Raw genomic sequence first — 25,313 nt, 5'->3', positions numbered from 1 at the left:
AATAAAGTAATTATTCCTCATCATTGTCTAGAACTACCTAAAAGGTTGTCGTGAGGTGGGGTCAGTCTCTTCCAGACTACCTGCTCTGAGGAGACTATTTAAGGTGAAACAGGGTAGCTTCAAATTAGGTATTAGAATAATTTTTTTCAATGTTCAGGTGGTCAGGCATTGGAATAGGTTGCCCAGGAAGGTGGTAGAGTTACCATTCCTGGAGATGCTTAAGAGGTGTCTGTAACAGGTACTGGGTGATATGGTCACAGTGGTAACGCCATGTGACAAAATTGGACTTAATGATTTTGAAGGTCACTTCAAATTATATGATTTTCTTTGATGGCCCTTGTACTGACAGTCCACATCACTGCATCCTCCCTTTGGCGATGCTTTTTCCTCTGTACCGAGACACTCGGTTTGGTATCCTCGTGTGTGCCAACATGGCACTACAAGGAAGCGCCCAGGCCCGTTACCCTCAGACCAGGCCTGCATTCTTCATGGGCAGGAGCACAGCTTTAGCTTCGTCACTCGCACGGCGGCGAAGGGCGCAAGCCGCACCGCTTCGGAGCTCCCGCCTCGCTCCGTGCCCAGGCGCTCCCGCGGTGGCCGTACCCGTGGGAGCTCTCGCTGGCTCTCGGCAGGGGCCAGGACGGTCGAGCCACATCCAGCCTCCAAGGCACCGCGCGGGCCGTGACCCCTCCGCGGCGCTGACAGACAGCTGACGCGCGGAGGAACACCGCGCCGCCGCGTCAGCGGGCGGACCTAGACCCGGCCGCTGCCGCCATTTCGCGGGGAGGCGGGCGAGGCGGGACCCGCGGTCAGCGGTGTGCGCCCGCCGCCGTGCTCCGGAGCCCGCCGCGACTCTCAGGAGCTGCGGGCAGGAAGAGCCGCATAGCACACCCGAGGCGGCCGCGCCCACGGGCAGCCCCAGAACCTTCCTTCCCCTGCCTCGCCCGTTCGCCCTCGGCCCCGCCTCTCGACCCTCGGCCCCGCCCCTGGGAGCCGTTGGCGGCGGCGTGCCGGGCCCGGCCCCGCCTCCCTCCCTTCCGCGGCGTCCGGGCCTGGCCAGCGGTGGCAGCGCGGGGCTCTCTCGCCCTTCCTCTCTCGCTCTCCCTCGGGCGGGCGGCGCCTTTCAGCTCTCCCCGCACCTCGCACCCTCTCCCGGCCGTGACGGGCGGCGGCGGGCGGAGCGCTTCCCCGGCAGCCTCACGGCCCCGCTGCCCGTAGGCAGACAGGACTTCGGGCGGCCGGCCGGTCGGGCGCCCCCCCGGCTGTTTCCGGAGGAAGGAGAAGAGCAGCTGCCCCCTCCCCCCTCTCCGCCTTCCTCCCCGTTCTCCTCCTCCTCCTCCTCCTCCTCCTCCTCCTCTCCTCCTCCCTCCGGCCCCCCGAGCGGAGCGCGGAGTCACCGCGGCGCGTAGACGGGCCCGGCACTCGCACACACACAATGGCGCTGAAACGCATCAACAAGGTGAGTGAGCACCACGGCTCCTCCTCCTCCGCCGTCCCCCCCCTCCCCCTTCGCCGCTTCGCCCTTCTTTTTATTGTTATTTTTTGGGTGTTTTTTCTTCCCCTTCCCCTATCGCCTTCCCCCCCCTCGCCCCTGTAGGAGACGGGCGGGGAGGGAGAGGCGGAGGCTGAAGAGGCCGGGAAGCGGCGGCTCCTTCCGGCGGGGCCGCGGCCCGGCTGGGGCCGTGAGGCCGCTCTCTACGGGCCTGAGCTCGGCCCCGGCCCCTTCCTGAGGGCGGCGGCCGAGGGGGGGGTCGGAGAGAGGCAGCTCCCGGGGCTGCTCGGATGTCAGCGCAGCCCGGGGTAGCTGCCGCTGCCCTTCCGCCGAAGCCGGCCCGGATCGCGCCGGCCCGTGTGTGCCGGGGGCTTTCGGCGCGATGCCGGCGCTGCCCGGGGCAGCAGCTGGGCCCCTCGGCCGGGTTCTCCCCTCTGCTCTGCAACTTCTCTCCCGCATTGTAAGATGGCGGCGGGTCTGCCTGGCCCGGCGCTTTCCGGGATCCTTCGCATTCCGCAATACCGCGACACGGACACACGGAGCAGCCACCGCGGTGCTGCCCTCGCCCCGCAGTCGCCCCTTTCGGCTGCTCCGGGGCCCTCCGGGCCACCGGGAATCCATCGCCTGTCCGGGAATCGCTTCCCCCCGCGCCCGGCGGGAGCGCGCTGCGCGCTGCCGCCTCCCCCGTTGCACAATCGGAGCCGGGTGGAGCAATTTCGCGGCGGCTAACTCGGAAAAAATGCCGAGGTGATGAAAGTTTGTTGGTTTGGTTTTGGTTTTCTTTTTTTTTTTTCCTTTTTTTTTTTTTTTCGGTGTGGTGGTTGTTTTGTATTAAATCTCTCCCAGGGTAAGAAGGCTGCCGGCGTGAAGTTGCCCCTAGGTAGATTTAGGTTTTCTCGTCAGGTTTGAGAATTGCTGGGATGTAATGGCAGAAGGCGATGGGAACGCAGCGGCGTTACCGGGAAGTCGCTGTTGGTCTGTGCTCCTTCTTACGCGAGCTACGTGGAGCATTTACGTGTTTCAAGAGCTCAGAGGAGTTTCTTGGTCATCTCATAGCTTACCAAGATGGCAGAACGTCAGTGTGTCCTGAAATCTGTGAATTTCGGTGCGCAAAACACCTTTTGTAGACAGTGTGTAAACTTTATGCCGCCTGTAAGTCTCTCTCTAATTTCACGCAGTGTTTGTGGTAATATTTTTAGACAAAACGGGCGGTTTTTTGTATGTTTTTAGTGAACGGATAGTATTGTTATCCTCGCAAATTTTGACTCTATTCTGTGTTGCTAGCTGAATTTCAAAATAATTTCTTTTGAATCTGCCATCAAAACTTGCTCCTTGTGTTAGTGGATGATATCACTTGACTTGAAACACAGCTAGGATACTCCCTGGTATGCTTTGTCATCAACTCATGCTTATGAAACACATTCAGGCGCTGCAGGTAAGAATTTATTGTCAAATGTAAACCAAGACAAGCCCCCACTTATGTAGTAATCTGGTGGTCAGTACCTGAAAACGATTCAGCATGACTCTTGAACCAGTAAGTCATCTCTGACTTCAGCGTTTTGGCCTGTTGTGTGCAGTCTCTTGTCCTGTGTTAGTCCTTACGCTCTGTTGCACTGTGTAGTAGCAAGTTTTTTCGTTTACCCAGTGCAAGAGTTTAGGATTGGGAAGATAGTTGAGTTAGGGTGTTTTCTTTTTGCCTTTTTTTTTTTTTTTTGTGTGTGTGTTTGTTTGGGTTTTTCTAATCAGTTTAACCATACTACAAGATACACTTCTCAATTCACGTGGAGTTTCTAGCTTTGATTTTTTTATTTGCAGTCCTGGAAGGTGAATTTCATTTGTGGAATGAAACCATTCTTTGCACCTTACTTTCTTTCCTCTACTGGTTTCTAGTACAGATGTTTACAGGGTCTGATGCTGACATAAAAAAATAGCAGGACCAGTTCTGTAACAAAACGCTTGTGAATTTAATTTTAATCCTGTCAACCAGTAAAGCCCAGAGAGAATAGCACTGTAACTGGTAAGCTGGCATTCCCTGTCTTCCAACTGTAAGATCACAATTCAGACCTTGGAACTCTCTGCTTCCTTGTATGTCTTTTGCAGTTGATGAGAGAAAGCTGAAGAGAAACCAGAACCTCAGAACATTGTAATCACACATAAATGATTTAGTTTATGTTATTACTTGTCTAGGACTAGAATTCATTGTCTCCTGCAGCAGATGATATCCTGAATGTGCCAGTGAACATATTTGCAGTCTGTTTGGCTGACTCCCTCATTGTGGACTTGACGTATCAAGCAAAATAACATTCTTAATTATACTGAGTAAACTAGACTTTGAGACTCAGTGTGTGTGTGTGTACCTTTTAATGTGAAATCCGTTTCACATTCAGAATACAACCACTCATGACATAACTGGCAAATTCTACTTCTGATTTGAAAATGAAAGTAAATGAGTACTTATGTGTTCAGTTGTTGTCTTCTGGAACACTCTGTAGAAAGCGCACCCCATACTGAAGTAGTGGTCAGGTACAAAGCCAGTCCCAGAAAGATTATTGTTATACTGGAGCTTGTCATGGCATCAGTGCCATCTGCTCTGGGGGCAGCTTGTGTTCAGTTGGCAAAACTGTCCTTGATATGGCTTGCTTTGCAGTTGTTTTATGATAACAAGCAAATTCTTTTCCTGTGGCATAATGTGAACCTGTATCTTAAAATTGAGTGTTTTCTTTCCTGAGCATGAAATTTTTCCCCAATTTTTTTTCTCCCCAGAATTATCAAGAAATTCGTGTTGATTTATGTGCATGTATCTAAATGCTTGGTGCATGCTGTGGCACATTGTCTTGTTCTGAAGTGTCAGTGGTGCCTGCTAAAAACACATCCTGTAATTTCTGCAACATGCTGGAGCTTCCGCTTCAAATGACAATGATCTGGTAGCAGGAAAGCATTTATGTAGGAGTAAGGAATCAGGAATGCATAAAATTTGGAGAACTTGGAAATGTAACATCATTGGTACAGATCCATTTTATCACTTCTATACGCATCCACTAAAGTGAGGCAATATAAGTGGCCTAAATGATCTCAATAGGCTAAAAATAGAATTAATATAGGAGATGTATGCATGAAATGTCTCATCTGTATAATCTTTAAGAGAGCTTGTGCCTGCTGTGTTTTATGGCCATTTGATTAAGCGTAGCACAAGCCAGCATCATTATATTGGAATAATTTATTAGAAAATCTCAAGTGGAGTTGGCATTCTAGAAGCTAAAGGCTGAAGGTGGCAAAACCATTTATTGCTATTTAAGTATAGATAGAAGGCTTCTATTGACACTGGTGGAGTGGAGACTGAATAACTGTTTTCCTCAGGCTATAGCCTCCAACACTGTTCCTAGATGTATAATTAATTGCAACTTTAACCCTCCTTCTCTAGATGCTTATAGTAAGAAATGCTGCTAATCCTGGAAATACAGTATTTTTCAGAAATGAGGTGTAATGCGCATCAGTGAGGACTGCATGGAAACCTGCATTAGTTTAACCAAAGTTGAAGAGTTACAAAGACTTTTTGTTACTTAATTTTTCAACTGCTGCTTTTTTCCTTTTGAACTTGGTTTGAATTAAAAAAACCTATCTATAAAAAAGCTGGTTGGAATTAAACTTTCTTCTCTGGATGAAACCCACAACACTTTTGCGGGCAGTCTTGGGTTTTGTTTGCTGGGCTTTTTCAAAATAGTTGAATAACTTGAAGTTACATGATTGAACTCATGCTTTGAATGAATGTCTAGAAATAAGTCTGGATTTTTGTGTTTAGGGGCTCAGAAAGTTGAGATTAGCTAGCTAATGAAATTCAGTTGATGTAGGCTTAGTTGAAATGCTTTAAACCTTTGTAAATGCTCTTTCTATGTATTGAATGACCTTTTTTACTGTAATTTCACCTTAACAGTTGTAAATATCCAGGGCTAGACCAAACCCTGCCTTGGGTAGGTAATTCAGCACAACTATTGCATTTGGCAAGAAAGGTCACATTGAGCCAGAAGGCAGTGGTTGGTTTTAAAATCATGACACTGCAATAATGGTGTTTGGGAGGCCCTAGTATTGAAGAACTCGAATGTTTTTTAAAAGTCAGAATAAAATATTTAGCGTTAAATGAAAGCTGTCATCACTTAAATTCTGTTTAAGATTTAGCTTATCCAAATAGAAGTGATATTTCTACTATGAAATTAATATCATTAAAATGAAAAGAATGTTTAATTGGGTAGATTTGGTACTCTGTATTGAAGACCAGCATTTATTAATACTTTACTGGATGTGTTTTGAGAACTCGTCATTTTTTTTATGGGAGAGGAAAACCAATGCTTCCTTACCTAGAAAGTTTGGACTGCGATAAATTAAATATTTCTCTTGTTAATTGAACGCAGTGCTTGTGAAACAAATTCCCAGTCAGCGTAGAACTTTAAATGTGTGCATTGGAGTGGGAAGAGAATGGAGATTGTTGTCTCACTTAAGTGATACACAGAACTTCAGAGATCAATATTCCATTAGATGGATACTTCTTTGCGTACTTTAAAAAGAATCCTCCAGTATATCAAGGATCTAGGTGGGATAATGTATACAGAGTAAAAATGTTGGCCAGCTCTTGCGATCTTTATGATTGTTCCAGCTTTTAGAGGTCTGGTTTTGTAAATAGGTCTGTGCTTTTGCTGTTACTCCTAGTGTGAGTTTCTTCTGTGGAAGGCCTGATGTGTAACTCCACAGAACAAGCTTCCTTCAACTTCCTGCCCAGTCTGTAACCAGTTCTGAGGCTTTTCTCTGAGCTCATGGTTAATGGGTAAGGGAGTGGAGAAGAATGTAAACAACTGTAAGGAGCAGCTGTTGGGTATTGACCAGTGAACTGCTTCTTGCCAAAGGCATCTCTATTCCTTGTGGAGCCCAGTTACAACCTGGTGTTATCCCCTACCCATGGATGTGTTCTCTGCATCCGCTGGGTTGAACTGTTGGAGAAGAGAGAGGATGGAGGTTCTTAATCTTCTCTGATATGTCTTGGGACATCTCATCTGGTAAGGAGGAGTGGGAAAGGGTTGAGCTTGTGTGTCATTCATATTAGGGTATTGATAAGTCATCCCTGATAAATCTTTCTGTTGCAAATATGAAGGTTTTGCCACTTTAACTGTCTGCCCTGTGCTCTTGTGTAGGTGCCTCTCCTGTGCATCAGAGCTGGCAGATGGGAACTTGTGGTCTGCACTTCAGCATTAGGTCTGATCTCTCAGAATAAGCTGACTTCTGTTGATGGTTTTAGGCTAAGATGATATAACCTGCATTGGAAGAACTGAGTTAGACATTCTTTCCTGTGATTGAAACCTGACAGAATAAGCAGAAAAATAAAGGAATGAAAGCAGCAGTGTGAATGTGGTGTGTGTGTGTGTATATATATATATAAAATTGCAGTCAGTAGTGCATTTTTAAATGTGGTTGCTTTTTGTCAAGTTGGTTTTATCAGAAGAGGGTCTTAAATTGTGTTGAGTTGCGCATGCTTGACAGCTTTGTGAATTTTGGAATATAAATTGAATGTCTTAAACTCTAAATGAAAAGTGCAAGGAAAGAAAAAACCAAAACCAGTTTCTTTTCACTGATCTTCTGTAGGGCACTGATCTGATTAAATTTGGTAGTTGTGTTGGGGAAGCTTTGCAAAAAAAGTTAAAATGATATTCACAAATTTAAATTGGTGTTTATGCCTTTGGCAGCTCTTTCTAGAAATGCTTAGATGTAGATACGGTTTAATACTATAAAATAGAGCATTGCAGGATTCAGGACTGAAAGCTAAACAGATAGGGGTTTTACCAACAGTAAACCTTAGTATTAAGGTTTTTTTATAAGGAAGGCTTTGAGATGTGTGATACATGAGACATCTTCAAGATCTCCTGCAGTTTTTTCCACTGCAGTTGGGATGAGATTTTGTTACGGTCCTAAGAAAGCAAAATGAGAAGATTGTGGAATGCTTTGCAAATGTTCCGGCCCAGTAGAAAAAGGTGACTAACATTTAAACCTTTCCCCAAGTATCTGGACACCAGAGTTGCAAGCTGAACTGAAATGACAAAATGCTTTAGGTCTTTCTGATGGAAAGGCAAGAAGATTTTATTAAATGTTCAGTTAACTTTGTAATGAGCTTTCTCTGTAACCTAGAGTTAGTTTGGCCAGGTGTTCGTCACCTCTTGTAAGTTTCTAATAAATATAAATGCACTGCTCAAAGGCAGTACTTCTCAACCTTTGTTGGCCTATTTGAGTAGTAATGCCAAAAAATTCTCTTAAATCAAATACAAAGTTGGTTTTTCCTTTTAGTCTTAGTTTTAATTTTTTTCTTGCCTTGAATAATATGGGAGGATCTCCTGACTTAGTATTTGCAATATGAACAAGACCCCCTTCAGCTCCCCAACTTCAGGATGCAGTCTGCTCATAAAGATGCTTTGAAGCTTTTTTTAAATTTCCCTCATTTGTTTAAGAAACTTCTCAACATCATTATTATCTAGATAGCTGAGGTGGAACTCAACTGTAAGAGCAGTTGTACTCCAGATAGTTTTGTTTTGATGGTGGTTGGTTTAGTTTTTACACTGTTGTCTTGGTGTGAGTTGATTTTGTGTGTAACTGTACCTAACCCTATAGACAGGCCCTTAGAACGATTATGAAGGGTACTTTCAGAAATAGCATAATATGATAGGGTAATTGTACACTGTAGCTGAGGCAAGGTACTCAATCCCACATAGTTGTGTCCAAAGAATATACAGTAATTTCACGATTATAAGCCGCACTGATTATAAGCCGCACTTCTGGGTTTCAGCAACTTTTTGGTTTTTGTCCATACATAAGCCGCACCTGATTATAAGCCGCATGTTACAATACAGAGTGTGATAAAAGGTATCTGTTCTATCACCATCTGTTGAGGGTGGGGACAGTGATCCTTATCTCAATGGCAGATAATTTGCTAATGGGCCATCCATTGAAACCAGGCAAGGCATTGTTCTTTATCTTTTCACACCCCATCCTTCCTCCAGCGAGTCATTGTCTGCTAATGGCCCATTGAGTCCCACTGTGTGACTGATAAAATTACTGCATCCAATTGAAAGTTGCTCCAGCCAGGGGGAAGAGCCCAACATTTCTTACCAAGATAAAAACAGAGGTTTTGGGACACTAGGGGAGCCCCTTTCTCCACTGGACTCCAGAGGAAAACCAGATTTCTCCACGTCACCACTGGACCTCCAGAGGGAAACTGCACCTTCTGCAGGAGCACTGCTCCAACTGAGCCACATCTGTCACTGCAGGAGGATGCAGCCACCATTTAATGGGACTGCTACCAACACCCTGCCTGACGGTGTCAGGTTGTACTCTGACTGTGTCAGGGTTTGGAGTTTGTTTCTTTGTAGTACTGTATTTCTATTTTAATTTCCCTAGAAAAGAACTGTTATTCCTAATTCCCATATTTTTGCCTGAAAGCCCCTTGATTTCAAAATTATAATAATTTGGAGAGAGGGGGTTTGCATTCTCCATTTCAAAGAGAAACTCCTGCCTTTCTCAGCAGACACCTGTCCTCCAAACTAAAACAGCAACTTTTCGTTCTTTGTCCATATATAAGCCGCACCTGATTATAAGCCGCACTTTGGGTTCGGACCAAAATTTTAGTCAAAATGGTGCGGCTTATAATCGTGAAATTACTGTACTCCTATGGTATATTGTAATAACTTTCACATGCATCTTTGTATTCATACAAAATATGGGCTAGTGAAAGTCAAGACAGTTTTTTAAAAGGAGAGCTGATTTTCTGAGTTTGTTAGGTTAATTAATAAATTTCAGAATAATATATCAGGTTACTGCTAAATAGTGAATTCACCATGTGAATGTTAGACATGTTACATGTTAGACATGGTATTACTTGTTAGAATATTAACCAGTATTAGAAATACTAACTATAGAAAGTTCGATAATTTTCTGTTACACCGTCCTCGTTTTTTTGATAATACGGAGAATTCTTTTATCTCTTCAGAAAGTGCAGACTGACTGATGTTGTTCCCCACTGAGCCCACTTACCATTTCTACAAAGATTTGTCCTGCACACTGCCAGTCTCCAAAGTAGTTGTTTGTGTAGTCTTGGCAAATGCTGGGAGTCTGCTGTCTCGTGGAGCGCAGGATGTACAGGTGCTGCTTCTGGTTATGTGTCAAATGCTGCTCTAAGTTACTGTGCCCTCAACAAGCTGAAGGGCAGCATGTTGGGAGGCTCTTGCATAATGCTGCCAAACTCCAGCATCTCTGGAATGTTAAGTAAGCATTTGTGTGAAAATGTCTAACGCAATGCCCAAATCACATTTCTGAGAGGTAGCCATCAGGACAGAGTGCCTTACTTCGAGTGTAAACTTCTTTCCAGCTGCATCAGTTTACATTTATCAGTACTGAATTTCATCTGCCCCTTTGTTTCCCAGTCATTCTGTTTCATTTAGCAAGGTGCATCTTGGTGTTTCTCGTGTGGCCTTTTTTATACCAGTTACCCTCTTATTTGAGGGCTGGGTTGTATTCCTGGGTTATAGAACCAAAGATCACTGTGGTTCTTGCAGGAAAAAACTCCCAAAGGAAAAGTATGCTAAATTTTCAGCGCCCAATATTCAAAAGCTTGGAAATAGCAGAATTAAAAAACCCAGCTATCACTGAATGTCTCAGTGCTTCACTTCACACTTGCCCCTTCAATGTACTTTAGCCATTGTATACAGTCCTCATTCTACACTGAGCATAGAAGTGTTTTAAGCTCTGCTATTTTCAGGGTATGGTAATTTATGTTAAACAGATTTTCTTCATCTTGAGTAAGACAGCTTCTGTGTTTTTGCTTACTTTAGGGGAAACAAACTATACTTTTGAGTTCAAAGCACAGTCACAGGTGTGTAGTTGCCCACCTTTTTTAAAGTTTGTTCTGAAAGCCTTGAGGGAGTGACCAGGAAAGCAAAGTCTGTAACTGCTTTCCTTTTTCAGTCAGATCTGTCCAAATAGTCTGCAAAACAATGGAATAAGTAGAGAGCCATTTTAGTTACAGTAACTGTGAAATTTCTTATAAACTGTTACCTGCAGTGTACACCTTCCAGATTTCAGAACAGATGAGAACAACTGTAGACAATACTCTCATTCACAAAGGGCTTGTGTACTGAAAGGTAGGTTCTTTGAAGAGATAGTAGGTAGTCACCTGAGTAGTTTGTATCACAGTCCAAGTACACCAAGTGATTTAATTACAGTGGCACAGCAGTCTGGCATTTCCTTCCTTGAGTGTGAGGCTTAAAAAATGAAGATTCCAATGTTTGTCTTTTTTTATACCGCAATGGTATTATGGGTAGACATTGTGCAAAACAATATGTGGGGTCTAGGCTGAAAAATCAGTACTAAGGACCAAAGGAAGAACCATGAAAAATAGAAGTAGAGTAACCAATGTAGGGAGAATCAACAACTGTTATGTTCCTAGTTTTGTTTTGAGTTTCTTGAAAAACTTTCTGTGCTCTTTGTCCTTGCTGTTTTCTCTGACTGCTTTTCATGCTCTAATGCCCTTTTTTAATCAAGAGGAACCTACATCTTTCTGTATCATGCACTGCCATTACACATTGCTTTTATCTGTTTATTATTTGCCAAAAGGCCAGCTTGTTTGAAACTGATAATTTTCTGCTGGTTATATTTGTTTTGTGATGTCTGTTATGCCTTTGCTTTCTTACTCAGCTTAGAAATCCGCATTCAGTGTCCTTACAAACTGTTATTTTCTGCTTCCAGGTGTAATTAATTTTAGTGCTGAAATGAATGTTTCAAATGCAGGTGTGTGGGATGAAGCAGTAGTTCTTTGCTGCTTGACACTTGTTAATCTTCAAACAGGCTTAAATGTTCTTCCCCTCCCTTTATAGCTGCTTCCAATCCTTCCTTCTTTTTTAAAGCTGTTTTCAGCTGTGAGCTAATGAGTAAGACTAATGCAGTGATGAATTTTTGGTTGCCTAGAGTTTGAAATATCCTGTTTGACACATCATTAGACAAACAGTCAAGTTAATAAATGTTGATTTTTTTGATTGGCCTAAGTGTTCTTTTTTCCCTTTGTCCTTTTTTGGTTGGATTGTGGTTGAGGGCAGGTTTTGTGCGTGTGCACATTGGGGGTTTTTTGGTATTGTGGTTTGTTGATTTATTTTTTTTAACTTCTGATACAACTCTGTATCAGTTTTCACGTTCTCAAAAGTTATTTTCTGGAAACGTAAAGTAAATTAACTCCTCTGTGCTTTCTTGAGTACAAACTAGAAAGCTGCAATATGTGATTTTAACAAATACCTGTGTTATGAACCCATATTAAATGTAACTGTGAGTTTAAGACCTGTGTAGGACAATCTTCAGTCATTCTGGTAGGATTGATCTTCTGTCACTGTGTTTAAGTCAGCTGTTACTATCATTAAAAGTAAGGCCTGGCTATTTCCAGCTTAAACTAAAAAAAATGTTGTAGTGTTACAGGGAGTGTGGAATCTAACAAATGGGAAGAAACTGGTGCAGATGCTGCATTATTTCGTACCTTGCAAGAAGACAGCTTCATAGGCACCAGGCTGTCATTTACAGAATTTTCTGGGACCTGAAAACTTCCGTTTTCTTGTTCGTGCATATTTGGATGAGATAGCCTATCAAAGTTTCTTCATTCTTTAAATGGCTTCTATAATCTTTAAAATAGCTGGTAGAGGGGAGTTGAGGGATTTTTTTTAACAGCTGTCAAGAAAAGAAAAATACTTCTGGTTTTATTATAGGATCATAGTCCTGCATTCGCACTCACACGTCAAAGTTTTGAATCCTCACTTGAAGCTTAGGCCATATTTTCTATGTTAGTTATGATTATTGTGCTGCAAAACAAGTGGATTAGTTACCTTTTTTCTAAGTATTTTCTTTTCTTGAAAGTACTGCTTTGGGATTTTTTGTTAGCTTTCAGATAAATGTGTAGTGAAAGAGAAGGGGGAGATAAAAAATGGGTCGGTTTCATCAGTGAAACTGAATCTTGCTAGAAGCCTAATGTGAAACTGGCAGAGGACAAGGATGCTGAATTTGTGTTAGAGCAGATCTGTCTGTTGCAGTGATGGGTACTGCTACTCTGTTATGTTTTCCAAAACTTGTGCAGAATTGTACATACATTGCTCCTCATCTGTGTTACATTGCTGTTGTCCTAACAGTAGCATTGGTGCTTACTCTTTTAACCGTGTTCTAGTCTGTAAAATGCTGAGTGTCTAATCATGCTTGTGGAGAGGTAGGAACTATCCCACTTTATATTTGGAAACTGGGACACAGAAACGGTGACATGCTAGAGCTGCACCGGAAACCTCTAGCAGTGACAGAGACTGCTGGTCACGGTTATAATTGAAGACTAATCCTTTCCGATAGGTGCATAGCGTGTCGCTCCTTGCCAAATTTGGTTTATTGTTTCTATGTAAAGTCTTTTGCGTTTGCTACTTGGGAGTTCTGGTGTGGTTTTTCTTTTAAGTCACCCCTAAAGTGAAAAACTGTAACAACTGATTCCAGAAATATGTTGGTTTTCTACTTCGGGGATTTTTAAGAAAATTTGGGATATAGCTTAATACCTCCTGAGAAAGGGAAAGCGCTACTGAAACCATGTTAGCAAAAAGAAGCAAAGTTGGAGAAGTAGGTACGGTAGAAGGTATTTGAGAAGTAGAATCCTCTTATACATGAAAATATTGGATTCAATATTTATTTGTTATAGAATTGCTACTCTTGATTGCTAAGCTGAGAAGGAAAGTGGGTTTGTATTTATGTTGCTGAGTGGGAAGCTTTTAAAAAAAAAAACCTCCTTCCTTTCCTTGAAAAAAATGCTTCAACTGCACTCCAGATTTCACAGCCCACGTGCCTGTGCTTGTTCAATTTCCAGTTTTTCCAGTTTGCCTGTTGTCTCCAGTAGAGTTGTAGCTTTCAGAAGGAGGTACTTTTTAAGGTTACTCTCAACTTTCCACTCCCTTGTTGCAAATAGCCTTCCTTCTTTGTGAAGATGTGAAGTGTCACTCAACAGAGAGATGAAGTAGGTCTGGTGTTACAGTGAATCAGAGTCTGCTTCATGTTTGCCCAAGTTCTTCACAACCCTTTACACTCTGCTGAAGCAAACAGCTTTACTACAGACTTTCCTGACTGTAGTACCCTGGAGAAAAAAACACAAGTGGGTGCCACCTTTTTTTCCCCCAAATCTAGTAGGTGAATTACTTGCTCTGTGGTTGAAATGCCAAGTAGTGTATCATTTGTTACCAGAATTATCTGTATATTGAACTGCTTTGATTACTGCAATTAGGATGAGATTTTTTTTACTGAAGTGTTTTATACCAGACAGAACTTTTGTCCTTTTGTTAAGGAAGGTCACTGCTATGGAAAGGAGACAAATTTTGAAATGATTGCAATCTGGAATATTGAAATTAATTTGTTTTCAGCTTTTAAATTATTTTTAGTATTACCAAAGGGTATTTTTGCACAAATGTTTCACTGGAACTTACTAAATTTAATTTATGTCTTTATATCTGCGCTTACTTTTCCTGGTTGAATTATTGATGTTGAATTACTGATTTTCCTGCTGTGGCAGAATACCTATTTATATCTTGAGTACTGAATTCTTGTTTCTCTGAAGATAGTAGTTTCTTTTGAAGACCTTTCTAGTCCAATGCACATATCTCTTAACAGTCCACTTTATGCTGATGTGTTACTCATCCTTGTCTTCATGCTACTCAATTTTAGAATTTTCATGAATGGTGTGAGAACATTTTCATAGTTCTTAGTCCCTGTGATAGTTTTAAAAAATACTTTGAGAATATAAATGTACTTCCACAATTAAATCCAGTAATAACTGTACAACTGCATTAAAATAATATTTGTGTCGTTCTCTTATTCTATTGCTACATCTTACTTCAAGGGACATGATGTCTTTTTTCCTCTCAGATTTTTGAAATGATCGCTCATTCTTAGAACTGGAAAATACATTTTGATGAGAAATAAACCTAACAAAAACTGCTGTATTTGTTAAATGGGAAAAAAATGCCCTGAAAATTTTTAAAAAACCTTTCTTTGAGAAGCGTCTTCTACATTTATTGTTTGCCTTTGCATAGATAACATAAGTCTAAGTTAACAAATTTTCTGGAGGATAATGAACTACATATGGACCTAAGAAGTGATATTAAATGGCAGCAATAAGTCTATCATTTGGCCTCCCAGTAACATCTGGAGAGTGTAGCAAAATGCATTCTAAATGCACTTACTCTGATGATCTGGAAAGAGCTGTTGTCCACACTTCTACAAACAGCAGCTGTGAAATAAGCTGTACGATTAACTTCATTGTGCCATTGCTTATCAAAACTGATATGTTTTCATTTTGTAAAACAGTCTGATGCCAGTGCGAAATCGAAATATTAATTGGAAAATTCATCAGAATTAACACATGTAGGGAGGGGAGACCTGGGACTAAATTTTCTTGGTGTTTGGAGGGAAGGGGATTGTTGTGGGCTTTGGGTTATGTGGTTTTGTTGTTTGGGGGGTGGTGTTTGGTTGTTGTTTGTTCATTTGTGATGGGGTTTTATTAAGTGTATGGACTTGCACATGTTGAAGTGGTGTTACTCTTTCTGTGTTTGCAGGAGCTATCATCTTACCAAAGAACGAGGGGTTTATGTTACCAGAAACATAAGTTGGTGGTTTTTTCCCTCATTTTGTGTTGGCTTATACTTAGTAAATTTTTATGAAGTGCAGAATTTGTGAAACTTAAAAGGATGTACATTAGGGTCTTCCCAGGCAAGATGTCTGGTCCAAATAGGCATATGTTTCCAGCATAATAGGTATGCCTGGCTTTCTTAAATGTCTGACAAAGTTCTTAGTTGAATGGCTTGTATAGGCTTGCAGGAAAAAAAAATTAATTTCTATGAAACTGTTCATGTATGAAAGAAGGGCTGAATATTTTGCGTTTTCTCAAGGCTTCTAGATACCTTGATAAGTGCAGATTTATCTATAGAAGCTCTTGAAGCCCTTGTTAGAGTCAAGGGAGAGCAGGGGAGAAGGAAGGTGGTTGTTACATGCTCTAACTGAAAGTGTAAATTGAATTTAAAGATGCTGTCCAAACAAATGACTTGTGGAGCATTAAAACAATTTAGTGGAGACCTTCTTTGTTTCCTCACAGCAGTATTGTTACTGCACAAGGAATCTGTAATGGGGAAGGGAGAGAACTATTTCTGCAGTTCAGTAATTTTTAATTTTAAAAGAATAATTGTCTTAAATGTAAAGCTTAAAATAAAAAAAATACAGATATTTTGCCTGATTACAGCACTTGTCAACCTCTTGAATTTTCCTGTCTGTTTTGATCTTTATGAGGTACATCCCTGATGCAGTTAGTGGGTAAAGCAAAAACAGGTTTCTGTGGGGTTTTGTCTTGCTTTTCTTAGTTCTAATGTCAGATGTTACATACAGAGTGCTTCCTGTTTCATAAAGACTTATCAACAGTTTCCTCTCCTTCCACTTCAGGTTTCTCTAAGACTGAGTCCTTGCAAATCTTGATCAAAAATTGGTTTGACTTTACCAGCTTAGAACTTGGTGTCCTGCTTCTTTCTTCAGCCAGGAGTGTTTTCATAGTAGTGACATACATGAATTTGGAAAGGCATCACCGTTGTAACTGTTTGCCTTCATAGCTAGTTTTGGTGCTTCTTTGTCTATTATACGCATTCTTGATACTGATACAGTGGTTCTTAGAGTTGTTAATTGCGCATTCTTCTTTATTTGTAGTTAAAGGTTTTTGCTAGACATGAAGTGAAAATCACTATTTTTCTTTGGTTTTGTTTTCTTAAAGGAACTTAGTGACTTAGCCCGTGATCCTCCAGCACAGTGTTCAGCAGGTCCCGTTGGAGATGACAGTAAGTAACTTTAAATCTTATGTTTTGTTCTGCTGACTCAAAGCATATCATGACTAGATAATAATGCGGAGTTTTTCTTTTGTAGTGTTTCATTGGCAAGCCACAATTATGGGACCTGTAAGTATTCTAATTCTTGTGATGTAATATTAAATGAGTAGTTCCTACTGAGGAGAAAACTATGGGTTTTTTGCATTACTTTTGTTAACTCTCCTTATCCGACTTCATTTCTAGAGGTCTTCATTACAGTAAAGGAAAATGAGGGAGGGGAAGAAGCCCCACCACTAGTTTTGTTGTTGCAGTGTTTTTTATGAGGACGTATATTCCAGAAATAAACTCTAGAGCAATGTTAAGTATTATTACTTAATACCTAGAAACTTACTTTGCATTTAACTTTTCCAGAGTTTGTAATAGGACCTGGTACTACTGTCAGGAATTGGTTGGGATGTTTTTGTGTGGATCTTAGAAGGGAATCCTTATTTGGTCTGGTGTTGTAATGCTAAGATCTTGAATTCTTGAAGGAATAGAAGGTGAAATAATCACTGAAATGTGAAGTTTCATTTATGATTGGAGAAAAAAAGTCAGTGTTTTAAATGTTCAGTAAACATCTAAAACCTGAATGGGTCTTTTTCCTCATTAAGGATGCCAAATGTTTGCCTTTGTTGGAAACAGCCTGGAAGCAATTCACATCTGGAGTTTTCTGGTTATCTGTATTTAAAAGACAAAACCTTCTATAACTTGTAAAGGCAAGTCTGTGGTGAAGCTACAAAGTAGGAATTAAATATCAGTGATGCTGAATGACCCTGACTTTATATATAGCTACAAGTGTATTATTAGGAGGTGGCTATTAGAGGTTCACTGCTCTGAAAAATGTCTCTTCATCCTAAAGTACCTGGTCATCACTGATTGTAACTAGGTACCTCAAAAAACCAGAATTGTTCAATAGCTGTATTCATGCTTAAAGAGCAAGGAGTCGTGTGCACTACCCTGGGTACGATGATTATACGTGGCTGGTGTCTGCATGGTCACGAGGTGTTAAGCATTGGTTGAATTTAAATTGGGGTTATTATTTTTAGTTTTCCCTTGTGGTTTAATAATGTACAGCTCCTTTTTTCCCCATGTGGTTTTCGTGGTGTCAGAAGGTCTGCATTTCTGTTTCCAGATCGGGCAGTATCCTGACAGAAGTGTGTCAGTGTGGTGTTAGTAGTTGTAGTGCTGCTGTGGTGCTGCCTTTAATAACAAGGATTGTAGAACCAATCATCTGGTCTTCTACCTCTGCAATAGGATATTGTGATTTTCCTGGACAGGTGTATGAAAGTGTGCTTTGATTTAACACATTTTAAAGAGGAGTTTCTGTAATTGATAAAATGTATCCCCAGAATATGTCCAATGAAAGAGTTGGTATTTTTTGGCTCCTCAAGGTCTCATATGGTATCTATTGAACAAATACAAGTGGTTTTATCTTGATCACTAGGTTTCATCAGAGATAGGATAGGGTATAACCGATACGTTGAGGGTTTGACTCCCCTGTCTTGTGTTGCAGATTTTAATTTTCTGGTGTTAAGTAATAAAGTAATTTCCTTACATTGGTGAAATGTTTTTGCAATTAAGATGAGAATTCAATATACAAATAACACAGAAGTGTACTGTGTATGTCTCAAATTCATTTTCCCCAGCCCTGAGTCCAGAACTAACAGCAAAGTATTCTTTAGGTTAAACGATTAAATTATTAGCTGTGTTTCAGAAATTTAGTTGTAATTTTGAGTTAAAAACCTTTTGCTTCTTTCTTATTGTAACTAGTGACTTATACAATGACTATTTAGTCACTCAAGTTTTTTCTTCTCCTTACTATCATTTTTTTTTTTTTACTTCCACATGTTGCTTTACTGCTTATAGTTGACATCTGAGTGAATTATCCCAGTAATTCTTTCCTTGGAGCATGGAAATGTAAAATACTCTCTCATACTAGATTACAGTGAATTTCCAATACAGAAAGAAAGGAAAAATTCACTTGAATTATTATTTTGTCTGTTTCACTGTGCTGGTAGGATGGGTGGTTGAGGTTTTTTATTGGTGTCTTTCTGGGTGTTTTTTTCAAGGAACAAGGATCTAGCTGTGTACTCACAGGTCTTCTGCAGGGCTGAGACTAAGGACAGAGTTTAGGAGGGAATGGGAGTCCGTGGTCACTCTAAACTTGGGTAGTCATAACAACTAAGCTCCAAACAACTGGAGGGTTTTGAATCTGATGGGACACCCCCCCCTCCCCCCACTCTGTTAACATTACTTCTTGAAGCTATCTTAGGAAGTGTTCAAATGCTTTTGCCCTGTAGTCCTGAGTGGATTGTCAGAGCTGCTGGTTTTTATGATGCATTAGTTGGAGAGGTCCGCACAGAAAGTAATGCGTGTTCTGCGTTACTTTCCTTAGGAAGTAAGGATTGAATTGTAATTATGTCCCATTGTATTGGTGGATTCAACATTTTGGTTTAAACAAATTTCCTCTCCATTTATTTAAAAACTAGATTTTCAGTGATATTTAGTCCTAAAGATGATAATAGGAGAATTATTTGTTTGCTTTGACAGAACGACAGTCCATATCAGGGTGGTGTATTCTTCTTGACAATTCACTTTCCCACAGACTACCCATTCAAACCACCTAAGGTAAGTATTGCTGTCTCATTTGTGAAATTAGTGCTTTTTAAAGGACAGAAATTGTCAGCATCTGTATTGTAGTGTTGTCAAGTTCTCACTTCTTTTCAGGCATTCTTACACTCTATTAATCTGGGTTCCGTTCTGTCCCACAGGAATGGGTGTGTTAGCATAATCTTTGAGCCAGTCTATCTATGTGAATTCTGAATGTCTTGAAATACTTGGGTTCATTTCTGGTTTTCTGAATTGATAGGAAACCTTTTCATTAGCTTTGTGTTACTATAATAGAATTATTGCCCTGGGGACTGTCAAGTAATAGTGTAGCTGTTTGGATTTGTCTGTAGGACTGTGACACTATGGGTAGGGATTTGCTTGCTGAGTGCCTAAAATCAAGTGAAGGTTTTATTTGCTAAGAGTTTGGCAGTAATTGCAAAATATGCTCTTATTTGGTAGCTTTATCAGCCACTAGCTTTGTCTTTTAATTTTCAGTCAATATGAAGGTCAACCCTTGGAGTGACTGCAGTGTTGGAAGTTCCTTAGCTCTGTGACAGCAGTGTTACTGTGGTTTAGCCACTGCTGTTGAGTGTCTTCATCAAAGACAGCTGGGATTAAAACACTCATAATTGCCCTCTCTCTGAAATAGTGCCTGGTAGTAGGAGACTCAGAGCTTGTGGCTTGGGTCCACTTCCCTGAATTTGATGCAGTTTAACTGCTTAATCCTATTATTTTAGAGTAAATTGAATTGACTGATAGCTTGACTGAGAAGAACATGTGTAGTTATTGCCATAGACCCAAATGCACTCTTTGTTTTTTTGTTTTTTGTTGCAGGTTGCATTTACAACAAGAATCTATCATCCAAATATTAACAGTAATGGCAGCATTTGTCTTGATATTCTAAGATCACAGTGGTCTCCTGCTTTAACTATTTCTAAAGGTAAAACATTTTTGCTTTTTTTCTCCTTTTGTGAAGGAGAATTTTTTCCATTTTGTGCTGAATGCTGTGCTTTTAGATTTGATTGTGTTAAGTTCTTGCCCATCTTTTCGATTTCCACTAACTTCCCTTCCTCATTCAAGCCTGTGCTTTGCCAGTTTGATGACATTGCATTTTTAATGGATTTTTTTTCCCTAATACCTTCTCCTATGAGGCTGTTTAAGGCCCTGTCTGGCGACTTACTTGTTTCAGTATTCGTAGCAGAGTTTATCAGCTTGGGCCCAGAGGAATTTGCTGGTGTTTGGATTGAAATGGGCCTGTGTTGGGGTGTTCAAGCTAAGGCTAAGAAACTGCTTGTTTGGAGTTGCCAATGTAGATACATGTGCATATTAAATGAAAGATTAAATTAAAGTCAGCTTTTAGTACTGAAATTTGCATAATCTGTTTATCCTGCCTAGAGTTACATGCATAGTTCTATTGGCATATCTGTGCTAGATGAATAAATCTGTTATTGATACATACTGCTTTCTACCATGGTGCACCAGCATTGCATTACATTACTTCATGAACTAAGTTTACTGATCCTACTTCATGATAAATTGATGTTGTGTTGCAAGAGAAGATTTGTGGCTTTCCTCATTTTACTACAGTAAATAACAGATAATTCTCAAATATTTTCATGATGATCAAATTGTTTTGCCTCAAAACCACTGGTCCCTGTGGCTTTGAAAGATCCCTCAAACTGCCCTTTTTTCTATGGAACTTGTAATTCCTGTCTGTCCAAACAGTCAGTTTGTTATTTGAATGTGGATTCCCTACATTTTAATGCTTCACTATTTTCTTCTAAGACTTCCTGTGAGAGTAGAAGATGAAGTCCTCATAGTTGCCTACAACAGTGTTACTGAGTTTTTTGCAACATGTGCTAGTTTTATCAGTGCAGACCAGGATATTCTTGCCTTATGTACAACAAATAAAGAATTTAGTCTTATTTAAAAACTAAAAAATTAGAGGATTTTCTAGTTTTAGTGATAAGAACCATGGAGATGCTGTTCATCAGAGTACATAATGTGCTTTTGTTGGCTGCTATGTTACATCATGGTGTAGGGGACAACAGTGCAGTTCTTGTGTGTGTACTGACAGCTGTAAGTATTTGGGAAATAGGAAGCAAATAGTTCTTACAAACCTTTAAGTTAGTTTGGTCTTTTTACTTAAGAGTGAGTTGTGAATTTATATTGGCTGTTTACTGGGAAAATACTTCTAAGGTTCTGTGCTGTGATGACATTGTGCTAATGTAAAGATCTGTGCTCTGTTGTTTCTGAGATTGCCATTCCTCTTTTGCTATTGAGAACATTGGTTTTTTTTACAGTTCTCTTATCCATTTGTTCACTGCTATGTGATCCAAATCCAGATGACCCACTAGTGCCAGAGATTGCACGTATCTATAAAACAGACAGAGACAAGTAAGTACAGAATTGCACAAGACTGGTATTTTAACAGACTGTAAGAGTGCATTGTCAGACAGCAGTTACGTTCAGTGAGTCTATGAAGATCTGAGATGGAGAAAACTTGTGTGTCAAAGAAGTGAGTAGTGCATAATTTAAAAACAAAGTTGCTTAGCACCTTTGAAGTTGTGGGTGAAAGAGACTTCTCTTTTACTCACATGCGTGGAAGTATTTTACGGTACATATATATTGTCTTTTTTTTTGCTTGCCATGCATAAATGTAGTTAGATCTTCATAATGAGGAAAAGACAACTTTTTGTTGTTTTGATGCCTTCATTTGGCAGCAGCTTGGCCTTAAATTTTGGGTCTTCCCTTGAAAATGGGCAGCAGAACTTTTTTCCCCATCTGTGTTGCAACAACTTCATTTTCCTAAGGTATCTTTAACATTTTGCACAGATAGAATTATATGAAGCAGATTTTGGGGGTTTTATATATTAATGCTAAATATATTTGTCCAATTAGGTACAATAGGTTAGCAAGAGAGTGGACAGAGAAATACGCTATGCTGTAGGGTAAGAATATTTGCAAATTATGGTGCATTTAACAAAATGGAATTTAGTCAGCACTTGGGTGCTGCATGCTCTAAGGCACTGGATTAACTAACAGATAATGGGTGCACCAGTTACTGAACGTGGAAATTTAACAGCTTGATCTGTGATTAGTGTGTAATGTATTGGCTAGTCACTTTCTCACAGATACTACTCTTGCATGGTCAAACAAAAAAGTTAGTATGAAGTAATTACTGAGTTCTGAGCCAGGTTGTCAACTTGTTCTGGTAAGTATTTACCCAGATTTTATCAGAATTTGGTTCAAAGTGATGCCCTGTAGGGAGACCTCATATATAGACATGAGTGAATTCAGACTATCCAAATTTCAATTATTTTTAATCAGCAGTGTCTGTCTTCCACATATAAACTAGGAAATGTATGGGGATTATGTTCTGCTTGTATAGTTAATAATTAACTTCTTACTGACAAGCATGGAGTTTAGTGTTAACTAATTGTCAGCTCAGTTCTTCTGGAAGTAGTGTACTTTGTCTTTTAATGTCCTTTTAAAATTTTGAGCAGTATATTTGTGTGAAAAGAATATTCAGTGCGATGAAATATTGAATGTTGTTGTTCTTTAAAATTGAAAATTTGACATTTTGTATCCAGTGATATTATTAACCAAATAATCTTTACTTATGGCATGGGATATACTGTAATCTTAACCTAAGAACAATAGTCAAATAAAATACTTGCCTTGTTTACTCCATCCGAGATAGTCTCTATTCCTTCTCTTTCCATCTTTTTTTTGTAACAGATTCTAGCAGAAATTCTAGCAAATTTACTTGTCTTGAATTTAAAGCTTTTCTTAAAAACTAGAGAATATCTGCCCTAATTGGTGTAGGGAGGAAATTGTTCCATTTTTTTGAGTTTGAGAGACTACAGAGACTTCTCACAGTGTAAAGAGAATAGAGACGGGAATAAAATCGTATCTAATCATAAACTGTTTAGGAAATTGTCATTTTCATGCTGATGTTAATTGAATTCCTGGTTTTGTCTGCAGGTACAACAGAATATCTCGGGAATGGACTCAGAAGTATGCCATGTGATGCTACCTTAAAGTCAGAATAACCTGCATTATAGCTGGAATAAACTTTAAATTACTGTTCCTTTTTTGATTTTCTTATCCGGCTGCTCCCCTATCAGACCTCATCTTTTTTATTTTTTTGTTTACCTCCTTCCATTCATGCACATGCTCATCTGAGAAGACTTTAGTTCTTCCAGCTTTGGACAATAACTGCTTTTAGAATCTGTAAAGTAGTTACACAAGAACAATTGCCCAAGATTCAGATTTTTTTTTTAATGGAGCATGTGTATTATGTGGCCAATGTCTTCATTCTAACTTGGTTATGAGATTAAAAACAAACAAACATTCCTCACTGCTCTAACAGATCCTGAAGATACCACCTGAAGGGGGGAGGGGAGATGGATGTTCAGTTTTCTCCCATCAAAGAAGTAACATTGCTGTAGCAACATCCATCTTGTTCCAAACTTTCCAGTGTTAGAGAACTGAGGTTTTATTATATACTTTTGCTCATAACTGATGTGTCTGGAGAATTGGTACTGAATCTATAGCATCAGCAGAACAGAAAATGTGATGTATCTTATGCATGTCAATAAAGGAATGACCAGTTCTTGTTTTACAGAGAATGGAAATTGGAAGTCGAACATCCCTTGTATTCCAAAATAGGGTTTAAGAACATTTTTGTAATTCATTTAAATTTTGTTAGGAGGCTAGGAGCTATTAGTTAATCTGTCTTCCAAAACACTGTTTAATATAGCACTGAATAAATGATGCAAGTTGTCAATGGATGAGTGATCAACTAATAGCTCTACTAGTAATTGATTTATTTTCTTCAATAAAGTTGCATAAACCAATGAGTTAGCTGCCTGGATTAATCAATATGGGAAACAAAATCTTTTGTAAAAGCAAAGCTGGTTTTTGTATATACTGTTGGCATTTGCCTCGTTGTTTAACATCAAATAATGATGTAAAGTTCAATAGAATGACTCTTCTGCCGTTTTCAGTTCTAATGCTCAGTCTGTTGCAGGTTGGCACATTGCTCGGCCTGGTGGATGCAGAATTAATAAGCTAACATAGTCGTGTAGCCGTAGTAGGGGGCTGCACTTGGTGCTGGGAGCCCAGCGTTCAAGAATGGACTTGGGACCCAGCAGATCTGAAGTGGTGTATTGTGGAGATACTTCCTGATGCACCTGTGTTTGCTGACTGAGAACCTTTTTTTTCACCTTGTACACTTGACAACTGAAAGATCTTAATGTGGGGGTAATGATGAGGCAAAAAATTATAAAATAAAAGTACTGTTTTGATGTGGGAATTGTCATGAGGCTGTGTTGAAGTGACTTTACTATGTGGGATGTTCGTTACCATTGAAAAGGACTTGTTCAGCCATGCTGCCATTTACATTGATGACTATTTTAATGCAACAGACACTTTCTTCATGTCAGGTGACTTAACGTGAATAAAGACTCATTGCTATTGGATTTTTGTTCTACAAGAACCATTGTCTTGTGCCATTAGTTTATCTTTCAGCAACAAGGGCATTATTAAACATCCAACTCTTTCCTCCCCTCTTCCTTCATATTTTTCCTTGTTTAATCTTTTTGGTCTCCATTCTTAATATCCATAGCTTCATTTTCTCTAGTCCTGTACTATCACTTAATTGTGCATCTGTGACTTCTCACTGGCACCACTTTTGCACTGCTTATAGTTATGTACATTCTGATTCTTTGTCCCCACATGGATGTGGAAAGCTAGATGTAAAATAAATGTTAAACCTTAATTTTTATAAAAATTTGAACATGTAGTTTGGACATGGTTTGTTCTGGTTGTAAAATGTAAGAGTGAACTTGAAATTTTCAGATTTAGTTGGCTTGGAATTTAGAAACCTGGGCTTTCTGTAGCAGTACATGCTTCAGTGACAACTTCCTGAAATGTATTGATGAAGTTGCAGTTAATTTCTGCTTTACTAACCAGCTTACACTGTTTTGCTGGAAAACTGGAATACAGTGATGCCAGTGGCATTACAACTGAGGTAAAAAATATTTTTAAGCTTAGAAATGTGCTGCTCTCAATTGTTTTTTATACTTGTGTTAATTTGGTGCTTATTACTTTGTCCTGGGAGTCACACCCACTGAAATCACTTACATGGATCAACTAGGAGGATGTTTTGTGAGGTGCAAGGCAGCAAGTCTTAGAGAACACAAGGGAGGTGTGCGTTATGAAGGGTCAGGAAAGAAGAAAATAGTAAAATACTACATGGAAGATGAAAATCTTGT

At 40.0% G+C, this 25,313-nt stretch overlaps 1 protein-coding gene across 1 annotated transcript; it reads left to right on the top strand.

Annotated features, from left to right (window-relative positions):
- Positions 1-800: 800 nt before the first annotated feature.
- Positions 801-24,835, top strand: UBE2D3 (ubiquitin conjugating enzyme E2 D3). The gene is made up of 7 exons (XM_033059842.1): positions 801-1,459; positions 16,332-16,395; positions 16,481-16,512; positions 18,973-19,050; positions 19,867-19,972; positions 21,336-21,429; positions 23,020-24,835. The coding sequence occupies exons 1-7, from the start codon at positions 1,436-1,438 to the stop codon at positions 23,063-23,065; spliced, it is 444 nt and encodes a 147-aa protein (XP_032915733.1). The 5' UTR covers positions 801-1,435; the 3' UTR covers positions 23,066-24,835.
- Positions 24,836-25,313: the final 478 nt, after the last annotated feature.

The sequence above is a fragment of the Catharus ustulatus genome, chromosome 5 (genome assembly GCF_009819885.2).
Source record: "Catharus ustulatus isolate bCatUst1 chromosome 5, bCatUst1.pri.v2, whole genome shotgun sequence".
Lineage (NCBI taxonomy): Eukaryota > Metazoa > Chordata > Aves > Passeriformes > Turdidae > Catharus > Catharus ustulatus.
This window is presented reverse-complemented; position numbering and strand designations above follow the sequence as displayed.